Source organism: Gavia stellata, chromosome 18, assembly GCF_030936135.1.
Source record: "Gavia stellata isolate bGavSte3 chromosome 18, bGavSte3.hap2, whole genome shotgun sequence".
NCBI lineage: Eukaryota > Metazoa > Chordata > Aves > Gaviiformes > Gaviidae > Gavia > Gavia stellata.
The window spans coordinates 10,952,896-10,976,643 of NC_082611.1; the positions used below are offsets into that span (position 1 = coordinate 10,952,896).

General features: G+C 43.1%; 2 protein-coding genes across 4 annotated transcripts in view; one reads left to right on the forward strand and one right to left on the reverse strand.

Moving 5' to 3' along the window:
• LOC104250332 (multidrug resistance-associated protein 1) overlaps positions 1-3,904 on the reverse strand; it is a 36,546-nt gene extending 32,642 nt beyond the window's left edge. Inside the window, exon 1 of the mRNA XM_059826603.1 lies at positions 3,431-3,904. Coding sequence (XP_059682586.1) covers positions 3,431-3,904 — 474 coding nt within the window. The remainder of the gene's footprint in view (positions 1-3,430) is intronic.
• A 3,998-nt stretch (positions 3,905-7,902) lies between these two features.
• On the forward strand, positions 7,903-13,566 carry CEP20 (centrosomal protein 20). 3 transcript variants are annotated; one of them, XM_059826515.1, is made up of 5 exons: positions 7,903-7,965; positions 8,467-8,664; positions 9,871-9,955; positions 10,781-10,923; positions 13,166-13,566. In XM_059826515.1, the coding sequence occupies exons 1-5, from the start codon at positions 7,938-7,940 to the stop codon at positions 13,240-13,242; spliced, it is 531 nt and encodes a 176-aa protein (XP_059682498.1). In that variant the 5' UTR covers positions 7,903-7,937; the 3' UTR covers positions 13,243-13,566. The 3 variants fall into 3 exon arrangements, with proteins under 3 accessions (XP_059682498.1, XP_059682499.1, XP_059682500.1); XM_059826516.1 differs by having other exon boundaries at positions 10,784-10,923; XM_059826517.1 differs by lacking the exons at positions 10,781-10,923; positions 13,166-13,566 and having other exon boundaries at positions 9,871-9,959.
• Positions 13,567-23,748: the final 10,182 nt, after the last annotated feature.

A 23,748-nucleotide genomic window follows, 5' to 3' on the forward strand; every position in this document is an offset into this window, starting at 1 on the left:
TTCTTTACTGACAAATAAAAGGCTCCATAAAAGCCTTCTCCACCTACAGGAAAGAAACAGGCCTGGGTTTATGCAGGCAGACACAGCTTGAATCATTACAGGACTCCAGTTTTCAAAACAAAACAGAGGAGATGAAAACTTACTTTTCTCCTAGAAGTGAATGGAATTACTTGCTTTCAATCCTTCCTCAACAACCAAAAGCCCAACTAGAAGAACGTGGAAAAAAATTCTATTAAGTTCCCACTGAGATAAAGAAGAATTAAAGTTAACTTTATCTAAATTAATTATAAAAAACACAATGTCTTTGCCTGTGAAGGACATGATAGGAACTTACATAAATATAAGCCATTTCTCTCACACTGCCTTACGTATAAGCAAGAACCTCAACAGTTTCAGATTCTATTTGACTTACAAGCATATTGAATGAATAACCGAGACTTCCTGTAAAACCTGGCAGAACACTTGGGGAAGGACTGTAAGGAACTGCTTAGTTTGAACTCACTTTTTCTTTTGTATCTCCTACTTCTTTTTCGTAAAAGCCCTATTGAAGGTCAGCCTTGAAAACTCAAAAGTGTTACAAAAACTCTTAACCTCTTCCTTTAGCAATTTCAAACATGAAAAGACTTCTCTAAATGCGATACTGCATAGTTTACAAGCTCTGAAAAACTGAAATGACCCCAAAATTTTATTCAAAAGAAAGGAAAAGCAGCAGACTATGCAAAACGTAACTGCACCAAGACCACCAATTGTGCGAGTGTGCGTATATCCAGACAGCTAGGTCAGCAGCCCAAAGTGTACAGTAAGTTCTACATCTGCCTCGACACTTACCCTGCTTACCTAGAATCAGAGTTCCTCACTCCACTTTACTTTTTTTTTTTTTTTGCATACTGGTATTGAAGCAAGGTAGACTGCACTCATACACTGGTGATACTCCAAGCAAAGCTATTTCAGCATGTCAATTCACAAAAAAGTTTTCCAGTTTAAACGGGCTCTTAGAGTCACTGAACTGAAATGCAAGCAGTGCAAAATATTACCCCTAGCCCACTAGGGTTTTTTAAAGCTTTTATTGTCATCAACAGCTATTAGTAAATAGTAGCTTCATCTTACACAGCTATACCTTTCTTCATATTATGGATGGGATACTCATTCTGAGATACTCAGTGATGCCAGACAAAGCAAGGATGAAACAGTACCCTTCCAAAAAGGAAGTCTGGTTCAAAGGAAGCAAGAAACAGTTAACTTCTGTAAGCAAATCTGATTGCAGTGAAGTTAATATGCTGAGTGGGAGCACAGAGATAGGTTAAACAGTGAGGAGAGAAAAAGAAAGGAAAAAAAAAAAAAAGAATTAAGACGACGACAGCAAACTTGCTTGGGCTGTTGACCTTTCACAGTAAGTACTAAATAAAACCAATCTGTTTAATTCTCAGACAAGAACTTTCAACAATAACATTCTTTGGGTGTGCAAACAAGAAAAATCCTGACCAGCAAAGCCTAAGAAGATTAGCATACAGTCTTTAAGGGTCCATTAGGTCCTTTCAACCTCCAGTCTCCCCCACAATTTAAAACTGAGTTGTCCCAAACTCAGCACCACCCTTGACAGAAAACACATCTCTTCCTTGAAGCTGAGTTTGCCAGTACTAGGAAATCCCGCTGCTCCACTAGCAAGGCTTCAGCACCAACCAAAACAGCTGATGCGGCCACATAGTTCACCACAAGAATGCAATAACACATGCCCCCACTATCTAGCTATCAACCAGCTCTGAGAAGCGGAAGAATGCAGTCTACAACACAGGAAGAACAGTAGCACGCACACACAGGTGACAGCTAGGAGCCCAGTGAAACACTGCATATGCATCGGCATTTTCTGAAAATCCATTACAACTTCAGCTTCAAATAGTAGCAACAATGGAAATACCAGAAAATGAAGCAGCCAGAGTATCCATAAGCACCAAAACTAGCATTACTACCCTCTCCGCTACTGGGAACAATGCAACAACAAAGTGGATACATAGTGTTGTTTATGAGGACAAGTTCAGCAAGGAAGAAGATTTCTCCAGATACATCTTACACCAACTGGAATGCACAACTGTTCTTTTGCTGGATTAGAAGAATCCAGAAATCAAAAAACCACACCCACAAGCTCTTTAGCTGGAAGAAATGAAAGGCAGACTCCACGTGATTTGGAGAAGAATGACAAATCACAAAACCATTTATATTCTTGGGAACCAGTGCAACTAGTGAAAAAAATGTATGGAGTAGTTATGACACACCACAAATATCAGAAATGGCTGTAGTATATTCAAGAATTGTAAGTATTTTCATAATAAAAGAATCTGTCATCAGAAATCCTATATAAACTAGTTGTTTCCAACGTCCTAAGTGTAGTTCTTGCTTCTACCTGATGTTTCAATTCCACAGTTCAAAGAACCGGCAACTCTTTTTCACAAAACTACTACTCTCTAAAGTCAGTTTTTCCATACACTGAATTCTGAAACATGTATTTTCAAAAGCTCTTCAAATAAAATGTCTCATTCTAGGAGAGGAAAAAAATATGTTTGATGACAACTCATAATTTAGCCAGTTCTGAGAAACCTGAAAATTAGCTGAAAAAAGACATGAACATAAGCAATGCAAAAGCAGGTTAACAGAGTCGCTTTTGATCAGTTGGAAAAGCTAAATATCTTAAAGTCTTAATGATTTTTAAAATATCTGCTGAGTAATATCTTAATGGTTCTTGAGACAAATAGTACAATGGCATTTGTTGAGACATCCAATTTTGTTTTTTTTTTTTATTAGTAAGGCAGCTCATTAGCTCAATACTATTTGGCAAATATCTGATGAATACATGACAAGTTCTTTGAACAGTTTAAGAAAATCCACGTTTCCTTCTTACCCCTATGTTGTCTTCAGTAGCTCTCACCCCACCTTTTTTTTTCTTTTTAACTTCCAGCTCTCTCCTCCCTTCCTCCACACAACCTCCTTCTCCATACAACCTGTTTCCTCCTTAGAAGGATTTTCAGTACCCACCTGCCCTCCCACGGGCCTCACTGCTGCCAGCACCTGCGTACCTCTACAGAAGAGCCCCGTGTTTCAGCAGAGCAAGACCCACACTGCAACATTTCCACATCACTCACCATCGCATAGCTGGTTTTCAGTTCACCCACAGTGGGCTGCGCTCACCACTCTTCATTAAGGAAGCGAAAATATTGCTATGCAAACATACGCTACAGCTGCTAGCCTGCAGAAAGCGTATCTTCGGCCTCCTTCACACGACAGCACACCACTCTTGAGTACGATGGCAGCAGTCAGTCACCTTTATTGTTACTACCCGCACAGCCCCGAGTAACGCAGACGAGCGGCCAAACGCGGTAAGCAGAGACTGCTCCGGTCACTCGGGAACCCGTTTCCCGTCTCCCAGGCAAGCACTCACACACCAGTTCGCCCCTCCAAGCATTTCCGTGACGGAAACCTCGCACACGAGGCACGCCAGCTCCCGCTCTGCGCCCCGGGCGGGGGGACATCGCACCCCGCCGGAGACCAGCGAGCCCGCGGCCACGGCCCTGCTCCTCCACCGAGCCCGCGGCCGCTTCGCGCCGGTGCTCCCGCACGCACGCCGCCGCGGCCAGCGAGGCTGGCGCACGGCCGGGGCGCGCCGCAGACGCCCGCGCTCTGCCCAAGGTGAGCGCCGGGACAGGAGGCTCCCGCTCTCCCGCCGCCGGGCACGGCCCCCTCGGGCTCCGCCCGGGACCGGCGGCCCGCGACCATCTCCGTCCCACCCGGCTTCCCGCCATCCCTCAGCGCCGACACCGGCAGCCGCCGCCGAGCCGAGACCCCGCAGCCCCATCCCGCCGCTCACCCAGAAGGGCTCGTAGGGGCCCGCGCTGCAGAAGCTCTCGATCCCCATGGGGCGCGGCAAGGCGACCGCGGGCGACCGCAACAGCGTTGCGCTTCCCCCTCCGCACCTCTCCGTGCCCGGGCGGCGGCGGGCGGAGACGTGCCGGCAGCGCCAGCACGGCGCCCTGATTGGCTCCGCGGTCACGGGGATGCCGAGCCCCGGCGGCGCTGCCGCCCGCGCTGCGCAGCCCCGCCTCGGCGAAGGCGGGGGCAGGCGGCGCGGCGCGCCCCAGGCTGCCCCGGCGGCGGTGGTGGCGTTCCGCGGGGCGCCCGCTGCCCCCGCACAGGCGGTGGCCCGCGCCCCCGTGCGGGGCGGAGGACGGGCCCAGGAGGCTGCGAGCTCGGCCAGAGCCCAGCGCGTGCCTTTGTTCAACACAGAAGCCCCCCGCGCCCCCGGCAGCGTAACCGGGGCGGAAGCACTGCCGCCCCGCCGCACCTCCGCCTCGCCTCCCTGCCCGTGCCGGCTGCCCCCAGCAGCCCTCCGGGTCCCACACACCGCACCTGCCCGCCGGGCTCAACCAGAGCCACCAGCGGGCATCACGACACGCCCCTGCCCGTGACATCGCTCCGGCCCCTGGGCACAGGGACGCCGCGCAGCCCCCGTGGAGGGGCACCGCAGGGCCCTGCCGACACCCGGGCCCCGCGGGACAGAGCCAAGGCACCGCCCTCGGGGAAGGCCACAGTGAAAGCCTGGGCTAACCTTCGAGTATTTCACTTTTCAGCGTGAACCAGCTGAACTGGTTTCAAAGCCCTGAACTAGTTCAAATTGACTAGCATGAACTGAACCAAAATAACTTCATCCACAACCAAGTTTGCACCAAAATATCTACTAGTTGAAATAACTGCACAGCCCCTGTGGTTGGGTGTGGTTGTGTCTCACTGCGCGCTCTTCACATCCTATTTAAAATGCATCGGTTAAACCCACAGACATCCATGCTAAGATGACAGATTAATGTACTAGAACAGACCAGCTGGAGTATGGATGGAGCATATGTAGGAATGGCATCATACGCTGCAGGAAAGAGCAGGGTGGTTACATACTACCCTGCAGTGATATCTGAAAGCTTTAATCACACAAGTTACATAAAGAACCTCAATTTAAAATGTTCTTTTGCATCCACAGCTATTACAGTAACGGACAAAGTTGTTAGAAGAGAGACAGATCTCATTTGTCTAATGTATAACTAAAATGCAAGCACCACACATACAAAAACCGTATCACAGATTTCTTCTTCACTCACCTGCACGCCTTTGCTGCAGTTTCAGAGCTGTGCTGGTGGCTGGCTGTGGCCAGACTGCCCGTCCGACTCGGGCATTTCTGGATGTCCCCCTGGCTCTCTCACTCCCAGGGTGTCAGGTCAAGGAGCAGCAACAGCAGAGTTCAGCCCACACCGAGGTCATGTACGCCTTGATGAACTGAGCAGAATCATCACAGAAAGATCAAACCAAACAAATTGCGTGTTGGAAGCTATGCAAGTCTGCGTCAGTTTAACCCATACTTTAGTTCATACCATGTTAAAATCTTTATAGTATTGCAAGAGAACAGCTAAATGTTGAAGTCTGAGTCCCCTTATTAAGAATATTTCTGTCTTGTTTTGTGCACTCTCTACATTCATCTTAAAATCATATTAAATACCACGGTGGGTTGTTTTTTGATGTCTCAATGCTCACTACGACTCCTGCTGAAAAAGTTACATCACAGTCTCCAACGTCTGTTATCCTACTGCCCCTCAGCTGTAAGGAATACTTTTTTTCTGCTGGCTGCTCTGCCATGCATATAAATGATAATAGCTCTGACAATTAGTACAAGCGATCCTGAAGCTGTTGGAAGTGCTTTTCTTTTTTAATAGCACTATTAATAAAATAGTAAACCAGAAAAAATGCTAAATAGATAATACAATCTCTAAGAGCTTACACTTTTACACATATTCTGTGTGTGATAATAGAATATAAGCTTAATAGTTGAAATAATACAGTAGAAAATTATTTAGGATATAGAGATCATATGCAGGGATTGTTCCAAACAAGAAGACAGCAAATAAGCACGAAGTGATGAGGGTCAAGAAAAATAAATTTTTACCCACACGTGTTTTTCTCCAGATACTATTCTATGCTATAAGACTAACAAAACTTAAGTTACACATTCAGGATTCAAACTTCCAGTTACTTCAATATAATAATTCTTTTTCAGCATCAAACTGTTCCTGTACCAATCATGGATCAGGTTAATGATGTTTCTCATCAAATAAAGATACTTGGATCTGCACCTCACATTAGTTCCCTTCCAATTAATTCCATCTCTTTCCCTTAGAAACTCTAAGCAACAACAATGAAGACGTAAACCAAAGTGCAGTCAAAATGCAGAGTAAATAATTAATGTGAGGGGAAGCAGAAGAGTTCAGAAGCAAAATGTAATAGATTCAAAATATTTGTTGTGGAGGAGAAAAACCGTAACTGACACAAGCCCAAACTGCAAAAAGATACAGAACCAAGATCTCAGAGTACCAGAAAGTCACTGAATGCAGATTTCACAAACCGTTGTTATAACAGCACCTTTTAAAACACAGATTAATACATAAAATAGAAACAGCAATCTTATTTAAAAAGGCATTTTCTTGCAATCACAAAAAAAACCCCCACAAAATTCTATTTTGGACTCAGAACTTTGCTTTGTAAGATACAAATTAAAGCTGGATGGTAAATACAGGGTGGAAAACAGCAACAACTTATCAGCTGGAAAGTAGGTGTAATAGAACAGTGATCCACAACAGCATGGAGAAATTTGGAAGGATGCAGAGAAACATGTTTTGCCTGTGAAAATGCCATGCATGTTAAAGGTAAGCGGTTGTTCATCACCAGAGTTGCACTAGGGATCTGGGAAGCAGACTTAGGATAGACACAGGCACTTACTGCTGCTGACTCACTGAAAGTTACTGCTATGTTAAAGGAATACATTAACTTCATTACTCCTAAAGCCTTCTTTTTTCCTGAATTTTATTTATTGCCCCCTGCCAGAGATTCTTTGGAAGCTCATAATACAAATACTTGCTTTGAGAGGAAATGTAAAAAAAGCCCAAGAAAATCCCAACAAAAAAAACCCACCCCACACTTCAAGGCGGTAAGTGGTTTACTGCTTAAGACGACTCACATTTTCCTTCAAGCCCAAGCAGGCTGCTCCATCTAGACCATGACAAATCCAGTTTGTTCATCCACACTGGCTGCGTTTCCTTTGGGAAATACAAAATAAACACTGTTGACTCATCCCAGCAACATGAAGCAGGCACGGACGCCTCCCGACACACCAGGGATCCTCACAGACTTGCAAAACATCCAGTATACAGTTACATTTTGGCAAGTCCTCTAAATTAAGGCTCATCTTTGGCAATACCTTTTAATTAAAAGTTCATCTTTCAGGGACTCAGTGCAAAACTCCTCTGCTATACATCAGGGAGAAACTCTCACTCATTCTCCATGTTTCCTTTTTTCAATTTTTTCTCCCCCCCCCACCCCCCCCAGTAAAGCACATTGACAACCTTTGAAATTACACAGGGGAAGCAGTACAGCAACCCTGAAACGCCGTCCGCTCCCCCCCGCCCCGGCTGACAGGACTGCAGTACGGGCAGGCAGACACAGGCAGGATACCGAACGGTAACTCCATATACACCACGTAGGCACTGCTAATTATTTTGTCCCGGCTTGACCTGCGGACATGCCGGCAGCACCGGGGATCACCCTGGGGCTGGACGCCGCTCCCCGCCCAGGGGCAGCCCGGCCGCCCGCCCGTCCCCTCAGGGGAGCGCTCCGGCCCCGCCTCAGGGAGCACGCGACACCAACCAGCGCGACCCCACCCGCGAGCCGCGAGGAGCGCACCAGCCCCCGCTCGAACCGCACGCACCGCCCGCCGGCGTTGTCCGATTGGCTGGCGCGCGCCGAGAGGCGGGGCCGGCAGGCGCCCTCTTCCACCTCCCAGCACTGCGCCTGCGTAGTGGTCGCTTGCTGCCGCTGGGCTGTTCCATCCGGGTCCTTGGGGCGGCCGTTGGGCGATGGCGACGGTAGCGGAGCTGAAAGCAGGTTGTGGGGGTGGAGGGGTGCCGGAGCGGGTGGGGAGCCCCGGGGGGCGGCGGCACCTCGGACCACCGAAAGGGCGGGCAGCCGGACTTCCCTCAGACATCCGGCGGCTGGTTAGCTCTCGTAGTTGCCCCGGGCGCCAGCGGGGGCCGCCGGCTCCTCACACCGCCCGCTGGGGAGCCGCGGGAGAAACGTCCTTAAGGCTCCACACAAGCACTCTGCCCGTGTCGTTTATCTTGGTCTGGTTTTCACTCGTTAAAAACGTCTTGGTCCACTGACATACCACTTCTGCAGTTGCTAGAATGTATGTTTGCTACTAAAAATAATAGAATTGTGACTTGTTTGAAGGCTTAGTTTTTATCTGTAATGTTCCTGCTGTTGTTACCTACTGGCACATGTGCGCGTATCTTTACTTCACTCTGAATATGCCGAAATTATGTTCATTATATAAATGCTGCTTGAATATGTTTGGCTTTATATTAACAGATCTTTTTATGGTAATAGTTTTAAAGGACACCCTGGAAAAAAGAGGTGCTCTTGGACAAATAAAAGCAAGGATCAGAGCTGAAGTTTTTAACGCGCTGGATGATCAAAGTGAACCACGGCCACCACTGTCTCATGAAAATCTCTTAATCAATGAACTGATTCGTGAATACCTGGAATATAACAAATATAAATACGCAGCATCTGTTTTAACTGCAGGTATTGGGGCTGAATTTTTGTTGTCATCACTGTATTAATAGATGTTTACTGTTTGGTTGAGTAATTCCACTGATACTATGAAATTAGTAAGTGGGACCAAGCTGCACAATCTTGTCTTCCCTTGGAAATAAATAAGATACAATCACTCTCACCACAGCTTTACTTGAATCATTAAGCCAAATCATACCATCAAGAAAACTTACCCTTTGCTCCTTATCCTTGAGGTAAAGGCTTTGACAGAGCAGTTAATGCAAAACCAAGAAAACTTGCTAGTGGCCTGCAAAATCAAAATACCTTTCTTGAAATACCTGCTTTTGTTTTGGAAAATGGCTAACAATATTTTTAAAGCATATATCACATTTTTTTTCTCATTGGCATTTGGGTAAAATAAAAAAATAGAAATCCTACAAATGAACAAAATTTCTTTGAGGAATCATTTAAACTGAAGTAATACATACCTAAAGTAGTTGATAGTCTGAATTATAGCAATTCTGGCAATTCATGCATATAGATTGTATCAGAAACGTGGTTAGATGTCCTCAGCTTAAATAACAAAAAAGGATATGAAAAAGGTCCGTATTTTTTAACAACTAGAGTTAAGTATTACCATTACTGGTTATGGTAAAATACCAATATTTGAGAGCTCTTTAGACTACAACATCTAAATGGTAGCTGTAACTTATATGGTACAGCACTTACTTATTTTTGCAGCTATTGCTAACTTGTATTTGAAATGTGAAGTTTTGTAGTTGTGCTTAGATACAGTAATTACATTTGATATTTAGTAATTTGATATATTTCACTCTATTAAAATTACAGGCACAAAGGTTCATCTTGAGAAGAGGGAATGAAAACAGTCTGTGTAGTAGTTAATGTATGGAATCTGTTTAATAACAGTACTTGTTTAGAGAAAAAATTGTCCGCCTGATTAATTTATCTTTCTATTGTAAGACGTCTTTAATATTTTTCTTAGATTCCTTTAGAGGGAAGATAAAAATTGTAATATCTTATTGTAAATTATATGAGTACAAAGCACTAATGTTTAAGTGAGTTCCCTGGAATTACAATATACTATTAGATGTTAATAGTCTAAAAGGGAGGTGTGTGCTCTCATTCTCTTTTGAAGCCTCCTGGGCAGTCTTTAAAAGTTAGTTGATGATGTTTTTCTTAACAGTCTTAAGAATTTGGGGGAAATCTCTTTTCCAGAATCTGGCCAGCCTGAAGTGCCCTTGGATAGACAGTTTCTTGCCAAAGAGCTGAACATAGTTGAAGACTCAAATGGAAAATCAGTGTAAGGAGTGATTTTGGAATGCACAGTATATTCTGTTCTGCATATATTTTTCTCTTTAGTATTATTACAAATCACATATAAATGTTCTCACCAGTTGAAACGTGAGTAGATCACAGGGCTGCTCTGACATGCTGGATTCAAACTCATGTCAAACATGGGGCAATTTTCAAACATAAGCAAAACTAACATTTCATTCTGCCAACTCTATAGCATTGTTGAGATAGTGTACTTGCACACGAAAACACAAGTCTCTTACCAGTACAGTCTTCCCTACAGTCAGAAGCAGAAAACAGATACACTCTTTGCATATCAGTGAGTTGCTTTGTAGACCAATAAGAAGATATTGCACTCTGAGATTAGATACAAATTCACAATGCTCCGATACGACTGCATTAATGAGCTAGGGTACTGAAGCAGCTTTAAACAAGTTCAGTGTTTTCTGTCGTTTGTGCTGTCAGAATCTGTCAGGTGCTTAGGAATAATCAAGTTTGGGATGTGCAGCCCACCAGAGTCTGATCCTTCATACTGCACAAGTGAGAATGTGGATCTGTGTTCCTGTGCACGCTTACGTGCTCCGGTTCTTCACCTACAGGGGATCTTGATCTTAGTTGAGAGTGTCTCTTAGTGCAAGGTCTTCAGGAGAGTGTTGATGTTCAGGGTGGGCTTAGGTCTGTGCTTATTTATATGACGACACTTGGCATAATGTACTTTAAGACATCTGTACATATTCTAGAAGTAAACATTAAGGTCTCAGAAGTTCTGAGGAAAGGGTGGTTTTTTAATGCTCAGTATTTCATAGACTGCTTTTGTCATTTCTCTCTTAAGCAGACCTCTCTTGTACGGAATTATCTCTCATTTCTTACATGGTGGTAAAGAAGAAAGTACCCAGAATACCCTCCCAAAAGTGTCTTTGCTGAATTATCCAAAGCAGAACCTTGGCAAACTACCTACTGAGAGAAATCAAAAAGGTATGTGTGGGTATGAGGTCATTTTTGTAGAAGTTTTATTTGTGACTAGAATTTCTGTATGATACATATAACAGCATAAACATGCAGATGGACACAGTGTACTTCCTTCTCTGTGCAAGGAATGCTTTGAGCTGACGCCTCTTTTGTAAGAAAAATTCTTCAGCAGAATAGTGTTCATACCTCAAAAATACCATTAAGCTGTGTGACCCGACCATACCAGTTGCTCGTGTATTCATTTAAGAAAGGCGCTGCTATATCCCAACTCAAGGAAGACCCACCCATGATTTCTAAAACAACCCGTATATGTGCCTTTGTTTAAATAAGTGACCAGCTTACACCAACTCTTAGGCCTGCTTCTCTCTGCAGTGTGCTAATGGGACAGCGTATACAGCATACAAATCTGATTGCCTTTGCGAGTGCTTGACTGGCCTTCAGATGTGTCAGTAGTAGAACTTTCTCTCTTATATGGGAATGTATTTTATTTATAAAGCAGACATTTTTAAAAATTGCAGACAGCCAAATTTGTATAATTTCTCAACAGTGCAAGGTACTGTGAAGCTCCTGTTACCTTGTGGTAGCTGTAGCTACTTGTTAGTTACTAGAGGGAAGGGGAAAAAAACCTAATTGTCTTTAACTTTATTCTCTTAAGGCTTTTGGACTATTAGAAACTGAACACTCAATTAAATTGGACAGCTGTGCTATTCTAATTAGTTTTGCTGCTCTGCAGTTACTGGTAAAGACCGGAAAATACTAATATCCCAATTCTTGGTATCAGAAAGGTCATCCACCAAATTGCTTTACCATTTTCCTAAAAGTTAAACTGGCCAAATTGTACTCCCTTATACTATTACAAATCTGAAATGGGTCAGCTAGAGACAGTCTCATTACATTGGCAATTTAATACAAGAATTTAACCTAAATTCTCAGTAAAATATGTTAAACAGTGGGTGTTTCTCTTTGTTTCTCATCTGTTCTAACTTACCTAATTTCTATAGAAAGTTCTTAACTCTTTAGCTGTCAGTTTTGTATATGGGCATAAACCTTTCCTGAGGAAATAATTCACATCTCATTGACTGCAGAAGCTTAAGCTCTAGGTTCATTGCTCTATAGTAGAACGCTGCTAAATCTTATTTTCCTTTTCTAGTCTGCATTTTGACTGGTTACAGTTCATACTGCCTAAGCTACAGCATGAAAGGGATCATTGGTCCATTTTTTTTCCTTCAAGGAGTCTTGCTTGGCATATTACTTCACTTTCTACTGTGAGAATTTAGTACTGTTGTGTTAGTACTAACAATTACTTCTTTTGTATCCAAAAATTTGAAAAATACGAGGCCTGAGATACTATTGACATCTAAAAAGTGCGAGACAAGTACTAAACACTTTTTCTCAACATGTAATTCATTGAGACAATGTTGTTTCCCTTCTGCCAGAAGAGGGGGCTGAAGAAATGACATTTCAATACCAAAACTGCTATAAATGATCTCTTTTTTTAGAAAATAATCATTCCTATCAGAAATGTCTCCATTTTTAAAAACAAATTCAGTTTATAGAAGAATTGTTTTTAACGTATAACTTTGTACCTCAGTTCTGAAATGGACTCTGTGCAGGGTCACATTGCCCTGTTGACTCCAGTATAATTTCACATGGGGATTTAATTGTTTAGAGTTATTTATGAAACTCAGGATTAATCATAAGACATGACAGCACATTGCTTTTTGAACTAAACAAAAATATAATAGTTTTAAGGCTTTTAACCTTTAAGTAACTGTAGTCTGAAATTACTTTCTGCACATATTTGTGGAATATGTCAGTGGAGACCTAAAGGCAGTGGGTTTAAAATACTAATTATCTAGCCATTTTAATTAGGATGCATATTAAGGTAATCAAGTCCATCCATAAACTCAACTCTTCAAGTCTCATATTTTAACATCTAACTTGCTTTTCATGTTAGAAATTATCTTGCTTATTTAGCTGAATGAATATTCCAGTAAACTGGTATACAGACTGGGAATCCTAATAAAACGTGTGGAATCTGGTGTTTCTGTCAGTTCATTCACTATAGCTGAGTTGAAGTTGTCTGAAATCCAGTCTTTAGTAATGCAAAGCTCTTTTGAATGGAAAAATATATTTGTAAAATTGCTTGAGTTTCCTATGATGATATTCTGTATCAAAGTTGATAATAGTAGAAAACAACACTTACACTCCAGATGTGTGAGAATATTTATGTCTGCTTCATTTTCAGCTGGAATTCCAGAACTAGGAAGGATGGCTGGCGTGAGCATCGAAGAGCCCCTTGTTTTACAAAGTATAAACAGATGATATTTTTCATATGCTAATTTCTCATGTAAAGTTCTGTAAGAGAATTTAGGAAATTCTTCTTCGCATAAACTTCCCCAATATGTCCAGTGGGACCATTTCAGCTTGTTAGATCTACCCATGAGACAGGATGACAGGGTCATACTAACTGTCAATGAGAAAAATGTTAGCAAAGGCTCTCTTCCTCCAGTGCTGATAGAAGTAAAACTGTGTATGAAGTCAGATTAGTGAAGCCTGTGGCTAGAATTTGGCCTAAAAATACTGGGTTTACTTTATAAAAATTTATGAGATAACTTAAAATTTCTGCACTTTCCTTATTATGTTATGTCTTTGTGTGTGTTTCCTGTGTTTCTGAAATAAAATTTTTCAGTTTTATTCTGTGTGGTATTTTGAAAGTGTTCAAACTAAGCATTTTAATCATTCTTCTTTAAAAAGAAGAAGCTGTTACTTTTGGATAAGTATGGGAAAATAAATTTGAATAGAAAATTGAAGTGCTTTAAACGAATAGTTGTTTTTAGTTCTCCGGAAATAAGGACTATATTTATCTCCATGCCAGCAAACAAATCAGGGTAAGTCTTTTCCATCTGGAGTTGCTATAAATTGTACGGTGTAACACTGAGTATATGGGAGAGGAGGAACTTCTGTGTTTTTTCCCAAACGACATGAAACTCAAAGTCAGGCAAAGCTGAAAATAAAGTTGATAGTAGGTTACTGATTCCCAGAACTTTTTTTAACAGTTATTTACATGTTTTGAAATGGTAATTTATTTGAAAAGCCAAACTTACAGGGTTACATCAAAAATAACAGGTTAGTTATTTTTCTCTACTCATTTTAATGAAATGTATAGATGTTAGTATTTCCAGTGGTACTGAGAGGAGTTTTGTGTAAATGAATTTTTAGGGTTGCGTTCTTAAAAATCTTGTTAGATAAATGGTACAGTAAGCGGGGGGAAAAAACAGAGGAAGAAAACATGCAGTTTTTGAATTTAAGCGAAAGGACCCCGAGTTGTACAAACTGCAAAGTTTTGCCTTTATCTTGATTTGACCCAGTTAGTGTTACAGGTATTTTTTCATGTTGATAAGCAGCCTAGCCTCTGCTCTAATGTGAAATTGCAGACAACAGTTACGGGTTGAATGGAGAAGTTGCATATATCCATTTGAAGCCTCAGCAATGAGTTCATCCCCTTTGTGTGACTGGCAATGCCGCCAGCTCCCCATCTGCTGATTCGTATCTATCTCAGTACTGGTTTGAGGAGGGGAGGACATGTGTTTGCAGATATACCACAATCAAATCCACTTTTAAGTCTTTTGTAGCTTTGCATCAATTATAGTTGACCATTGGGTCAAGCAAGCGAATTTATCTCCCTATGCCCTCACTGTTTGCTCTGTGCTAACACCACCGTCGGGTTCAACTACTTGGCTAAAGAGCCATCCATGTAAAAAGTACCACCATGGGATTCTGCGTCATTACTAGAGTCTTTCCTGCCAAATTAATGCAAATATTCACAACCACTAATCTCTCTCAATTTCTCTGTCTAAATATGTAGTAGGAAAATGGTCTTCCAAGCTGTTATTTGCAAATTGCCTTCATTTTTGAATGAGCTGAAAGTGCCCCTAGGGAAAGTTGCAAAAATGAACTTTTGAACAATGCAGATATGATTGCTCTGGCCGCAGAAATCCCTGAATTTTTAACTTCAGTATTCCAGAGGTGAAATGCTAGACCTCTGTTCCTCCATAAACCAGTGGGTCAAATGGTTATGTGTATTTGGAATCTGAGTTGTCTTTTCAAGGGCAAGGAAAAAGGCTCTGGGAAACACAGAAGCTCTAACCTTCTATATGCTGTGCAAATCTTCCAGTGTAACCAAAGCCATTGCGTCTGCTTTTTGTCTTCCCACCATAGATGATACAGAAGCTGCACAGGTGCCATGGAGTTCCCTGGGAAATGGATTTTTACTGGTAGAAATTAAATACAATTTTTGTTCTGGTTGAAGAAGGCAAAGGGATATTTGGTACTTGCCCTTTCCTAAGCACACAGCTCAGCAGGCTGATGGTCTCCACAGCCATGAAAGCACAGGCGGTTACAAGGGTGTCCTTCACTGAGCTTTGAGGTAAACGTGTGTATCTGAAATCAGAGAAGAAATCCATTTAAGACAGAGGGAATATTGGGACTATTTTCTTTGGGGACTGCAGCTTCAGCCCATTATTGGGATCCTGTGCTGGGACAGCGGGTGGGAGCTGGCCCGTTTGTTCTCGGTGCAACATGCATTTCGTCTATTTCTCTAATACCCTCACAGTACAGATTTGGCATTTTGGAACAATCTCATTTCAAAGTATAGTCATTGTACAAGCAAATTAAAATACAATTAAAGTGTATTTCCAGTGTTATTTATTTGTACAACAAAGCTTTGAAATATGTCTGTGAAAATACACTGGTCTAATCACATTATTAATGGTCTAGCATTTATCCTGACATGAAATACGAGAGCGCCTTTCAAGATGCAGACATGTAGCAAGTCCGATGAATGTCAGGCTGCCTTACTTGTTAACGGATGAAGAGGAATGGCAAAGCCTGTATAATATGCATGCGCTTTCAAAAAAATCATTCCTTAAAACCAGTTTAAACTAAGCAAGGTCAGTATTTAGATGAAAATAATTCACCATCCTAGAGTCACAGGGTCCGCTTTCAGATGAAATTGCCACCTAGGTGAGCATGCACAGAAATTATTTTCTCAACTAATTTAAGAAGCTCCATCTAGCTTAATTACAGACTGCACTGTCTTGCATTAACTGACCTTATTCTTTCTACTGACATCAGAATATGGAAAAAAAAAAGATAGAAGCATGCAGAAGTTTGGGGGTTTTAATGAGCAAAACGTATTTCTGAATTTTATTGGAGATAGAACAACTGTAACTGAGACAGTTATGGAGGGAATTACGTTAAAAGAGGCTGTTCTTTGTCTAAGCGTGATATCATAAGTGAAGGTGACAAGAAGCCAGTGAAGTTTGGTGTGGATATCAGATCTGGAAAGCACTGTGGGAGAACTTAACCCACAAGTTTTAAAAACCAAATTCCTTGCTCTCCGCTACAATCGGAGGAAACTATGTTTATAGACTCCACAGCATCAGTGCTGTTTCAGAGGTATTAGTTTCTGTCATGCACAGAGGAAATTTTTTTCTAAGCTTTATCAACACACTCCAAGGAGTCGGTTACGCTTTCCTTCCTTAGGCGCCCTTTGTATCAAGCCAAATCTTGGTGTCAGTTGATCAGTTTTCCGGAGGAGTGATTATCATTGGGCGATTATGTTTAGGGAAGGAACCCCCAAAATATTTGTTCACACTTGCAAAGACACCCTTTCAGCAGCAGCTGGTGTCCAGCTGATTCAGAATTGACCTGTGTGCTTCACATACTTCACTCGACCTGCAGCCAGCATTAAGCACAAAGCTTAACATTAAGCAGTTGGTGACTATTGTACCACGTCAGACCATTCTCACGATTAATTGTTCTATTTGGACACAGACTGTCCCTCCTGTTGCAAAAGCACAGCTCAACACAGGTGGTAACCCACCAGTACGCTTGTCAGTTCCAACTACACATGCCAGCTTAGGTAAAAACATTTTCAAACAAAAAAAATTGCTTACCTGACACATTATTTAACAAACTAACATCACCATCCATGCTTTTCCTTTTTCCCTCCATTGTATTCAGGTTACACCATGGTAAGGCAGCTGAAAGTTCATTTCTTTCCTTCTTGAGTCCTCTTTTTCTTTTTTTCTCAAGTACAATATTTACAGTGCAAATTCAGCAAGGAGATATTTTAAGGGCAGGATGCTCCATACTTTATTTTTTCTAGAAAAGTAATTAAAACAAATAAACAAATTGTGGGGGGGGGGGGTAAAGAAGGAAGGGGGGGTGTCACAAAGGCATTGTCCACTGGGAATCTATGGCTTTCATTTTGAGGCAACATTGGTTTAAAAAAATACCACAACATTTAGGAAAGTCCAACCAGGCTATTATATTAGCATATTCTTACGTTAACTTTTAAGTGAAGGTTAGAAGCCATGCTTATTACACTTATCAGTTCCTGCCCCACATGGCTCAAGAGTGCAACTGTTTCAGTCCCAGCAGTAATGTTTTTTTAGACTTTCCAGCTCCGTTTAATGTTGCATCATATATCACCCTCCACCACTGCCTCTGTTAAACACACCGCTCGGCAGCAAGCCTGCATGTGCACATGCAGTGGTTTGCAAACCAGCTGGAATAATTTCCACTCCTTTTTAAGCTACTATTAAAATGTGCCTGGTTTTGTGAAACGGCTGCATGGGTTTAAAAGGAACTTCTTAGGATAATGTTGAAGAATGTTAAAATGATCATACTTTTCATAGGATCCCCTTATGTTTCATTGTTTTATAGTCATTATATTCCTATTTAAAAGCTAAGTTTGCAATCAAGAAACTGAAAAAAAAAAAAATATATAGAGTGAACTACCCAGTGAGGAACTTTCTGCTAACAAGGGCAAGTTTCTTGGATTTATGTCCTGGTAATCATTTCCCCTGGCTTTGCTCCAAGACAGTCACACGTGCGTGAGTCTGATATGACACTGCTGCCTTTCAGCTCCCGGGAGGGCTCTGCAGCGCTGGGCAGCAGCCCCGCACCTGGGGAGGCAGCGGACGCTGACCCTCCGCCTGAAGGACAGGCTGCAGCCACTGGGACCGTGCGACTGTGGTGGCAAACCTGGTCTTCTCCAGCTGAGGCCCGAACATGAGTCTGTACCTGATATTTCTGCAATGTTGCAGGGAAGAAACCCTGATGCTCTTCCCCTCTCTCCTCTTTGCCCGAATTTGTTTGCCTCTGGCCAGAGGTAGAAGAAGGAGCTACAGGTCTGTCATACCTGCAAGTGCTGGTACTTTGAGCGAGTGACAGCAGAGGTTTCCAGCCCAGCCTCCCCTCATAGGTATTTTTTCAGGATGCCGAGACCAATACGAGCCTCATCCATCTTCCCCAGGAGGATTTATTTTCCAGGGAAGACAGGACTGTTGATGTCAAGAGAAATTATTTCACCCAGGACTGTGCTCCGATCCTTTGGGTATACACCATATTTAGTCTGTTGCCGAGAGGGGGTTGTTTCAGTATTTTGTGTTTGGCACGTCGATGGGAATTCCTAGAGGATCCTAGCTTTCCCTTTTTGGGATGTCTCCATCCACAGGTCTTACTGCACAAGGCTGTTGGCTACTAGCGGGGGGAGGAGGGGGGACAGCCGGGGACTGAAGGTTTGGGGGGTGCGAGGGAGGGCTGACGAGGACCAGATCCCTCCCTAACCGCCGCAGGCCTGGTCCCAGCGCCCTGTCCTCCTCTCCCCCCCAGCGCACGGTGCCTGCCGCCTGTTCTTTCCACTGCATCCCGGGGACCATTCCCCCTCAGCTATTTATCACTTCTCTTCTTCCTTTTATGGACAGAGGGAGGTATTTCTTATATATGAAAAAGTATTTACAGTCCTTTCTCAGGAACTGAGCTGTGCACCAGATCGCAAGAGAAACTTGGGCAAATCCGCCGGGGAAGCGGGAAATGACCCTCTTGTTCCCCAGGGGCAAAGGAGGCTTAAACCAGCCCCAGGCTCCAGATGTCACGTAAACACACGGAGACCCAGAGCAATCTCCACCCACACATCCCTGCTGTGTTAGGAATAACCCTGGTCTCCCAAGCAACCCCTGAACCCCGGGACTTGACTTAGCTCCAAGAAAACGCACTGACGGCGGGTGGGAAACCTCCTGTGCCACGCGGGACCGTGACCTGCCCTTAGTCCTTCTAGGCAGGGGGCCCCGAGGGGAGAGGACGCTGCCGAGCCAGGAAGGAGTTAAAGGTCCATTTGCTTGGCCAAACAGTTTCACCCCAGGAAAAAGCAAAACCTCCAAACTTGCGAGTTAGGGGCACCCCTTTCGAGTTAGGGGCACCCCTTTCAAGTTAGGGGCACCCCTTTCATGCCTTTCCAAAAGCCGGAACCAGCCTGCTTCCCAAAAGAGCGGCTCGGCGCAGGGGCAGCAGCCCAGGGTTAGGCCCTGCTGGGAATGAGGTCCTTGGCTCAGGCTGTCTTTCCCAACCCAGGTACCAAGAGGATTTTCCAGCAGGACGTGGTTTCCAGGGCCCCTCCCCATTGACAAGATTCTCCTCCTCTATATAGGGAGGCTGCAAAGGCTGCGAGGACTTGGACTGTCCCGGCTGGTGGCTGTACAGGTTCCCGACTCTCCAATTCACTCTCTGCTCCCCTAATTGGACGCCTGTAAGTACCACGGGGCCCCGAGATCCCTGCTGGGGACGGGGCGGGGGGCTGGCCGCACTTCGGGATGGAGCAGGTCGGCAAGCTAACTGTTTCGCTACTTTGCAAACACGTTCAGTGAGTTAACCTGCAGATAGCGTACGAATTAGAAATAGGAACAGACTTACCAGACACGCTCAAATGGTTTATCCTCATTTGTGCATTACTGACTGGGTTCTGTTTAAAATGCATTAGAGACCATGCACAGATGTTCTAGCCTGTTCCTCAGTCACTTCTAACACTGCTATTGCCGAATCGAGCCTTAAAGATGCTGGCTGCAGAGCACGAGGTGCACTCCAAGCCGGCGGCAACGCAGCCCGCAAGGTGCTGGGCACTGCCGGATGGTGGCAGGTACCCACTGCCATTCAGCATCACGCGTGCATTCAGCGAAGAAGAAACCTGGTAGCCTGAGCAGCTGATCTTCTTTAAGTATTTCTACTTTTTCAGTGCTAATAAAGGAACTTAGTGTACTTCCCATGCTGTTTCAAGAAAGCATAACCAAATGAAATAATTAGCTTGTCAGTTACTTGTACTTTAAACAGGAAAACTGCTTAAAAATTAGAAGAAGGAATGGAAACTTTTTTTACAAAAATGCCATAGCGTTATATATGTGTGGGTTTAATATGCTGAGAATAAAGTTTAAGCGACAGTAATCTGGTAATTGACTGAAGTACACTAATTTGAGTAATTTCAAAGGTGACATGCCTTTCTAAAAGGGAAAACAGAGAAACAAACTTCTAACTTTAACGAACTGCCGTGAGTCAGTGAAGATGACGGTAGATGGCAGTACAGAAAGCGGCTTCGCTGTCATCCCAGGCGGTCACTTGCTTGTTTGACACACACAGATCCGTATGTACGCGTGCATGCTCACATAGATAAATTTTGATGTGTATGTGAGGCGTATGCGTGTGCATAATTAAGAAGCAATATGAGATATTTTAAATATAAGGGAAAGCAGAAGGTTTGTCATTATTATCCAATACATACGCCTCAATAAATTCTTTTCTAAAATGCACTTGTTCAAAAACAAGCCCACCTTCTCTTTCACTCAAAGCTTTGCAGCTTGCAACAAGACACTGTGCACGGACTGACTTGCTGAACTCCCAAAGTCCACAGTTCCCTCAAGCCACTAATACAGAGGCTAAAATGATGAACCCCCACAAAGCAAAGTGCTTGATTAAGTAGTCAGTTTAGTTTAGTACATGATACTCCTCTGGCTGTGTTCGCTTAGATGTAAACAATGATTTTTATTATCTCATTTGCAATTGACACGCTAGTCCCTAAAAGGTATTTGTTTTGAATTTGTTATCATTACATTTTTGTGGAACAGCTAGTATTGAGAAGAACATCGCCATATATGGTAGCATGCATAGATGTATGCAGAGGATCCCGACTCTTTCTAATTCACCGAGACTTACTAGTTGCAAATCTGTTGGCTTTTCTTTTAAGCATGTTAATTTTAGAAGAAGCCAAGAGCTAGAGATAGCTTTCCAACTTGTGCAAAGTCCAGTTAAAATACAGATTATTGATGAATTCTAATGAACATGCAGAACCTGATTTACTTAATAGAATGACATTCGGGGGTATTTGAAATACCTGGTATCTTCCAGATAAAGGGAATCTATCCCCACATGATGCAATTCAAGTCTTTTTTCCTTCTTTTCTAATTTTTACAGTTTATAACACAGGTAATGACCTGGGCCAATTTCTTTGGAGTATTAAAAGAGCTATGAAGTGTTTAATCAGAGTTATGTAGTAACTTGCATTAACAGAGGTGAGAAGACCTGATAGGAGACCAAGGCACTTACAGACAATTTGATTGAAGTACATGGAGAATGCATTTAAAACAACCCAAACAAACAGAAAACCAGCACCCACCAAAAAAACCCCAAACCAGCCCTGTGAAATTACTGAAAATGTTCTTTCTTAAAATACAGACTTCCCGTCTTCCATGGTTGAACACCTACACACTGGTACTGACGATACCTCCATGTTCAGATGAAAATGTCAATGATGCGAGTAAGCATTTGAGGGGTGGTCCTGGTGACCAGTGGGGAGAGGTGAGGGGCCAGGAGGGGCTGGCAGCAGTGCTCGTGACAAAGCTAACAGTGCTGGGGAGCCAGTGCCCAAACAAAGATCACAAGATTAGGATTCACCCCTAGATTTTCTTTTTTCCAAGCAATGCTCAGTTGGGTAATTCAGTTAAGTACCGTAAAACATAAGCAACCTGGAAAGAACATAGGCAAGAACTACTATAGCCTAAGAAACGCAGTTTGAGTCAAGCAGCAGGTTACTGCTACACTCTTCCATCAGAAGGCACTTATGAGAGCAGGACTTGGTTTCTGAAGATAATTCACATACTTGGCTGTATGTTCCTCTGCTCTAATAATTATTCCCTGTACAGCTGTGATAAGCTTTTATACTGATGTGCACATCCTGCAGAGGAAGGGAGAAGTGTCCTTTATCTTCTCATCAGGAGAAAAGCAGTCCCTCTGAGCTCTGACCCAGGAGGCAATTCTGCTTGGCCAATAACCTTTTAATTAAAAGTGCACTTCCTGGAGATATTTATACTTTGTCCGTGGAATAATATACTCAGGATAAACTGATTGTAAAGACAGCATTCAACTTCTGTTACTGACATGGTAAGGGAAAAGACTGAAGATCAGCTGGGTGTATCTGCAGTGGGACAGCAGAAGGTGGAATAGAAAGTAAGCTGTGCAAGTATGCGTGCCCTGTGTACTTGGGGTTTAGACAAGTATAACAGATGGATGTAGTTCGGTGTCATTTGGCACATTTCTAAGGCAAGAAACTTCGTATCAGTAGTATTCTTGTGATTGCTTTTCCTCCTAGCTTCCTCAGGATAGCTCACCTCTGAGTATAAAATTATTTACTCACACACGTGATTGGGGCTATCATCTACCTAAAGGAATGGATGAGAACTTATTACCACCTCTTGCACAGAGAAGATATTGATCTCTGTTTCTCTGAGGCAGCCCTATGGATGAAACCCAGGAACTGGCTAAGGGGCAAATTTTGCCTTCTCAGGGAACGTTCTCCATAGGCAGTAATGAATCTTTCCCCTTGGTCCATTTCCCCAATATCAATCATATGCTGGTCCAGGGCAGTTCAGTCTTGATCAGAGATGGACCAGAAGGTTTACTGCCAATTATTCATCAGAAAGCTTCAGCAGCCCATTAGTTCAGTGCACAGCACCTCACTGGGACAAATCTAGTTGAGTGTGTGGAGCTCATCTTCTACCTCTTCTATTCAGAAATCTACCTTTCATATTAATATGCATTAATTAATATTCATTAATCTATTAAACTATTTATATTCATTAATCCACACTTCATAACTGCATTTCCTTTTTTACTACGGTGGTACTCAGCCACTACTCAAACTTTATCCTCAGATTCCAGAGAATCAGTCATGAAAAGTTCTTTTTACACAAATCCACGTTTTCCCCTCATTGTGTTTCAGAGGAGTTACAAGATCCAGCTGAGGCTGTCTATTCCCTATTTCTTGTAGGGGGTCTATTCTGACTGTGTTTAAACTAGTCAAACATAGTGCTTAGATCTAGAGGATGAAAACTTGTATTTCCAAGCTCTGCAGTTCATGCCACCTCTTATACCTTCCAACCTCGTCTCGCCTTCAAAAAGACTGAATTTAAATAACAAGGTGCAGTAAGCTTTATGTGCAGAAGTAGGAGAATGTAGCAGAATACAGACAGAGCAGCTCTCTGTTTCAGGCTGTAATCTGTGGAAGGTGTTTTTGACTTAGCATGTAACAAGGAAAGGAACTTTCCCTTGGTCCTTGGGCAACAAAACAGCAAAGAACTTTGGGCTCGTCCCACTGGTGACATGCTTTGTAGCACGCCAACAGTTTTATCTTTGGTTGGGTTTTTGAGGTAGGTGGTCAGGATGATTTGGCAGTTTGATTTCCACCATCATCGTTTGTAGGCAGCTTCAAAGTGGTGGGATTTGACTCTGTGAAACTCAGCTCTGCAGTTTGGTCTAATTTTTGGTGTTTCTGACAGCAATACCAAATTCCTATTGATTTGAATGTGCTGTCACTTGGCACTTAGCCACCGGCAGCACAATCCACCCCTTTTGATACTTCAGGATGCCCATATAGCTCTCTCTTCTGGGCCTAGGACAGACCGAAATCCTCCCCTCTGTTGCCGCAGCAGTTCCTCCCAC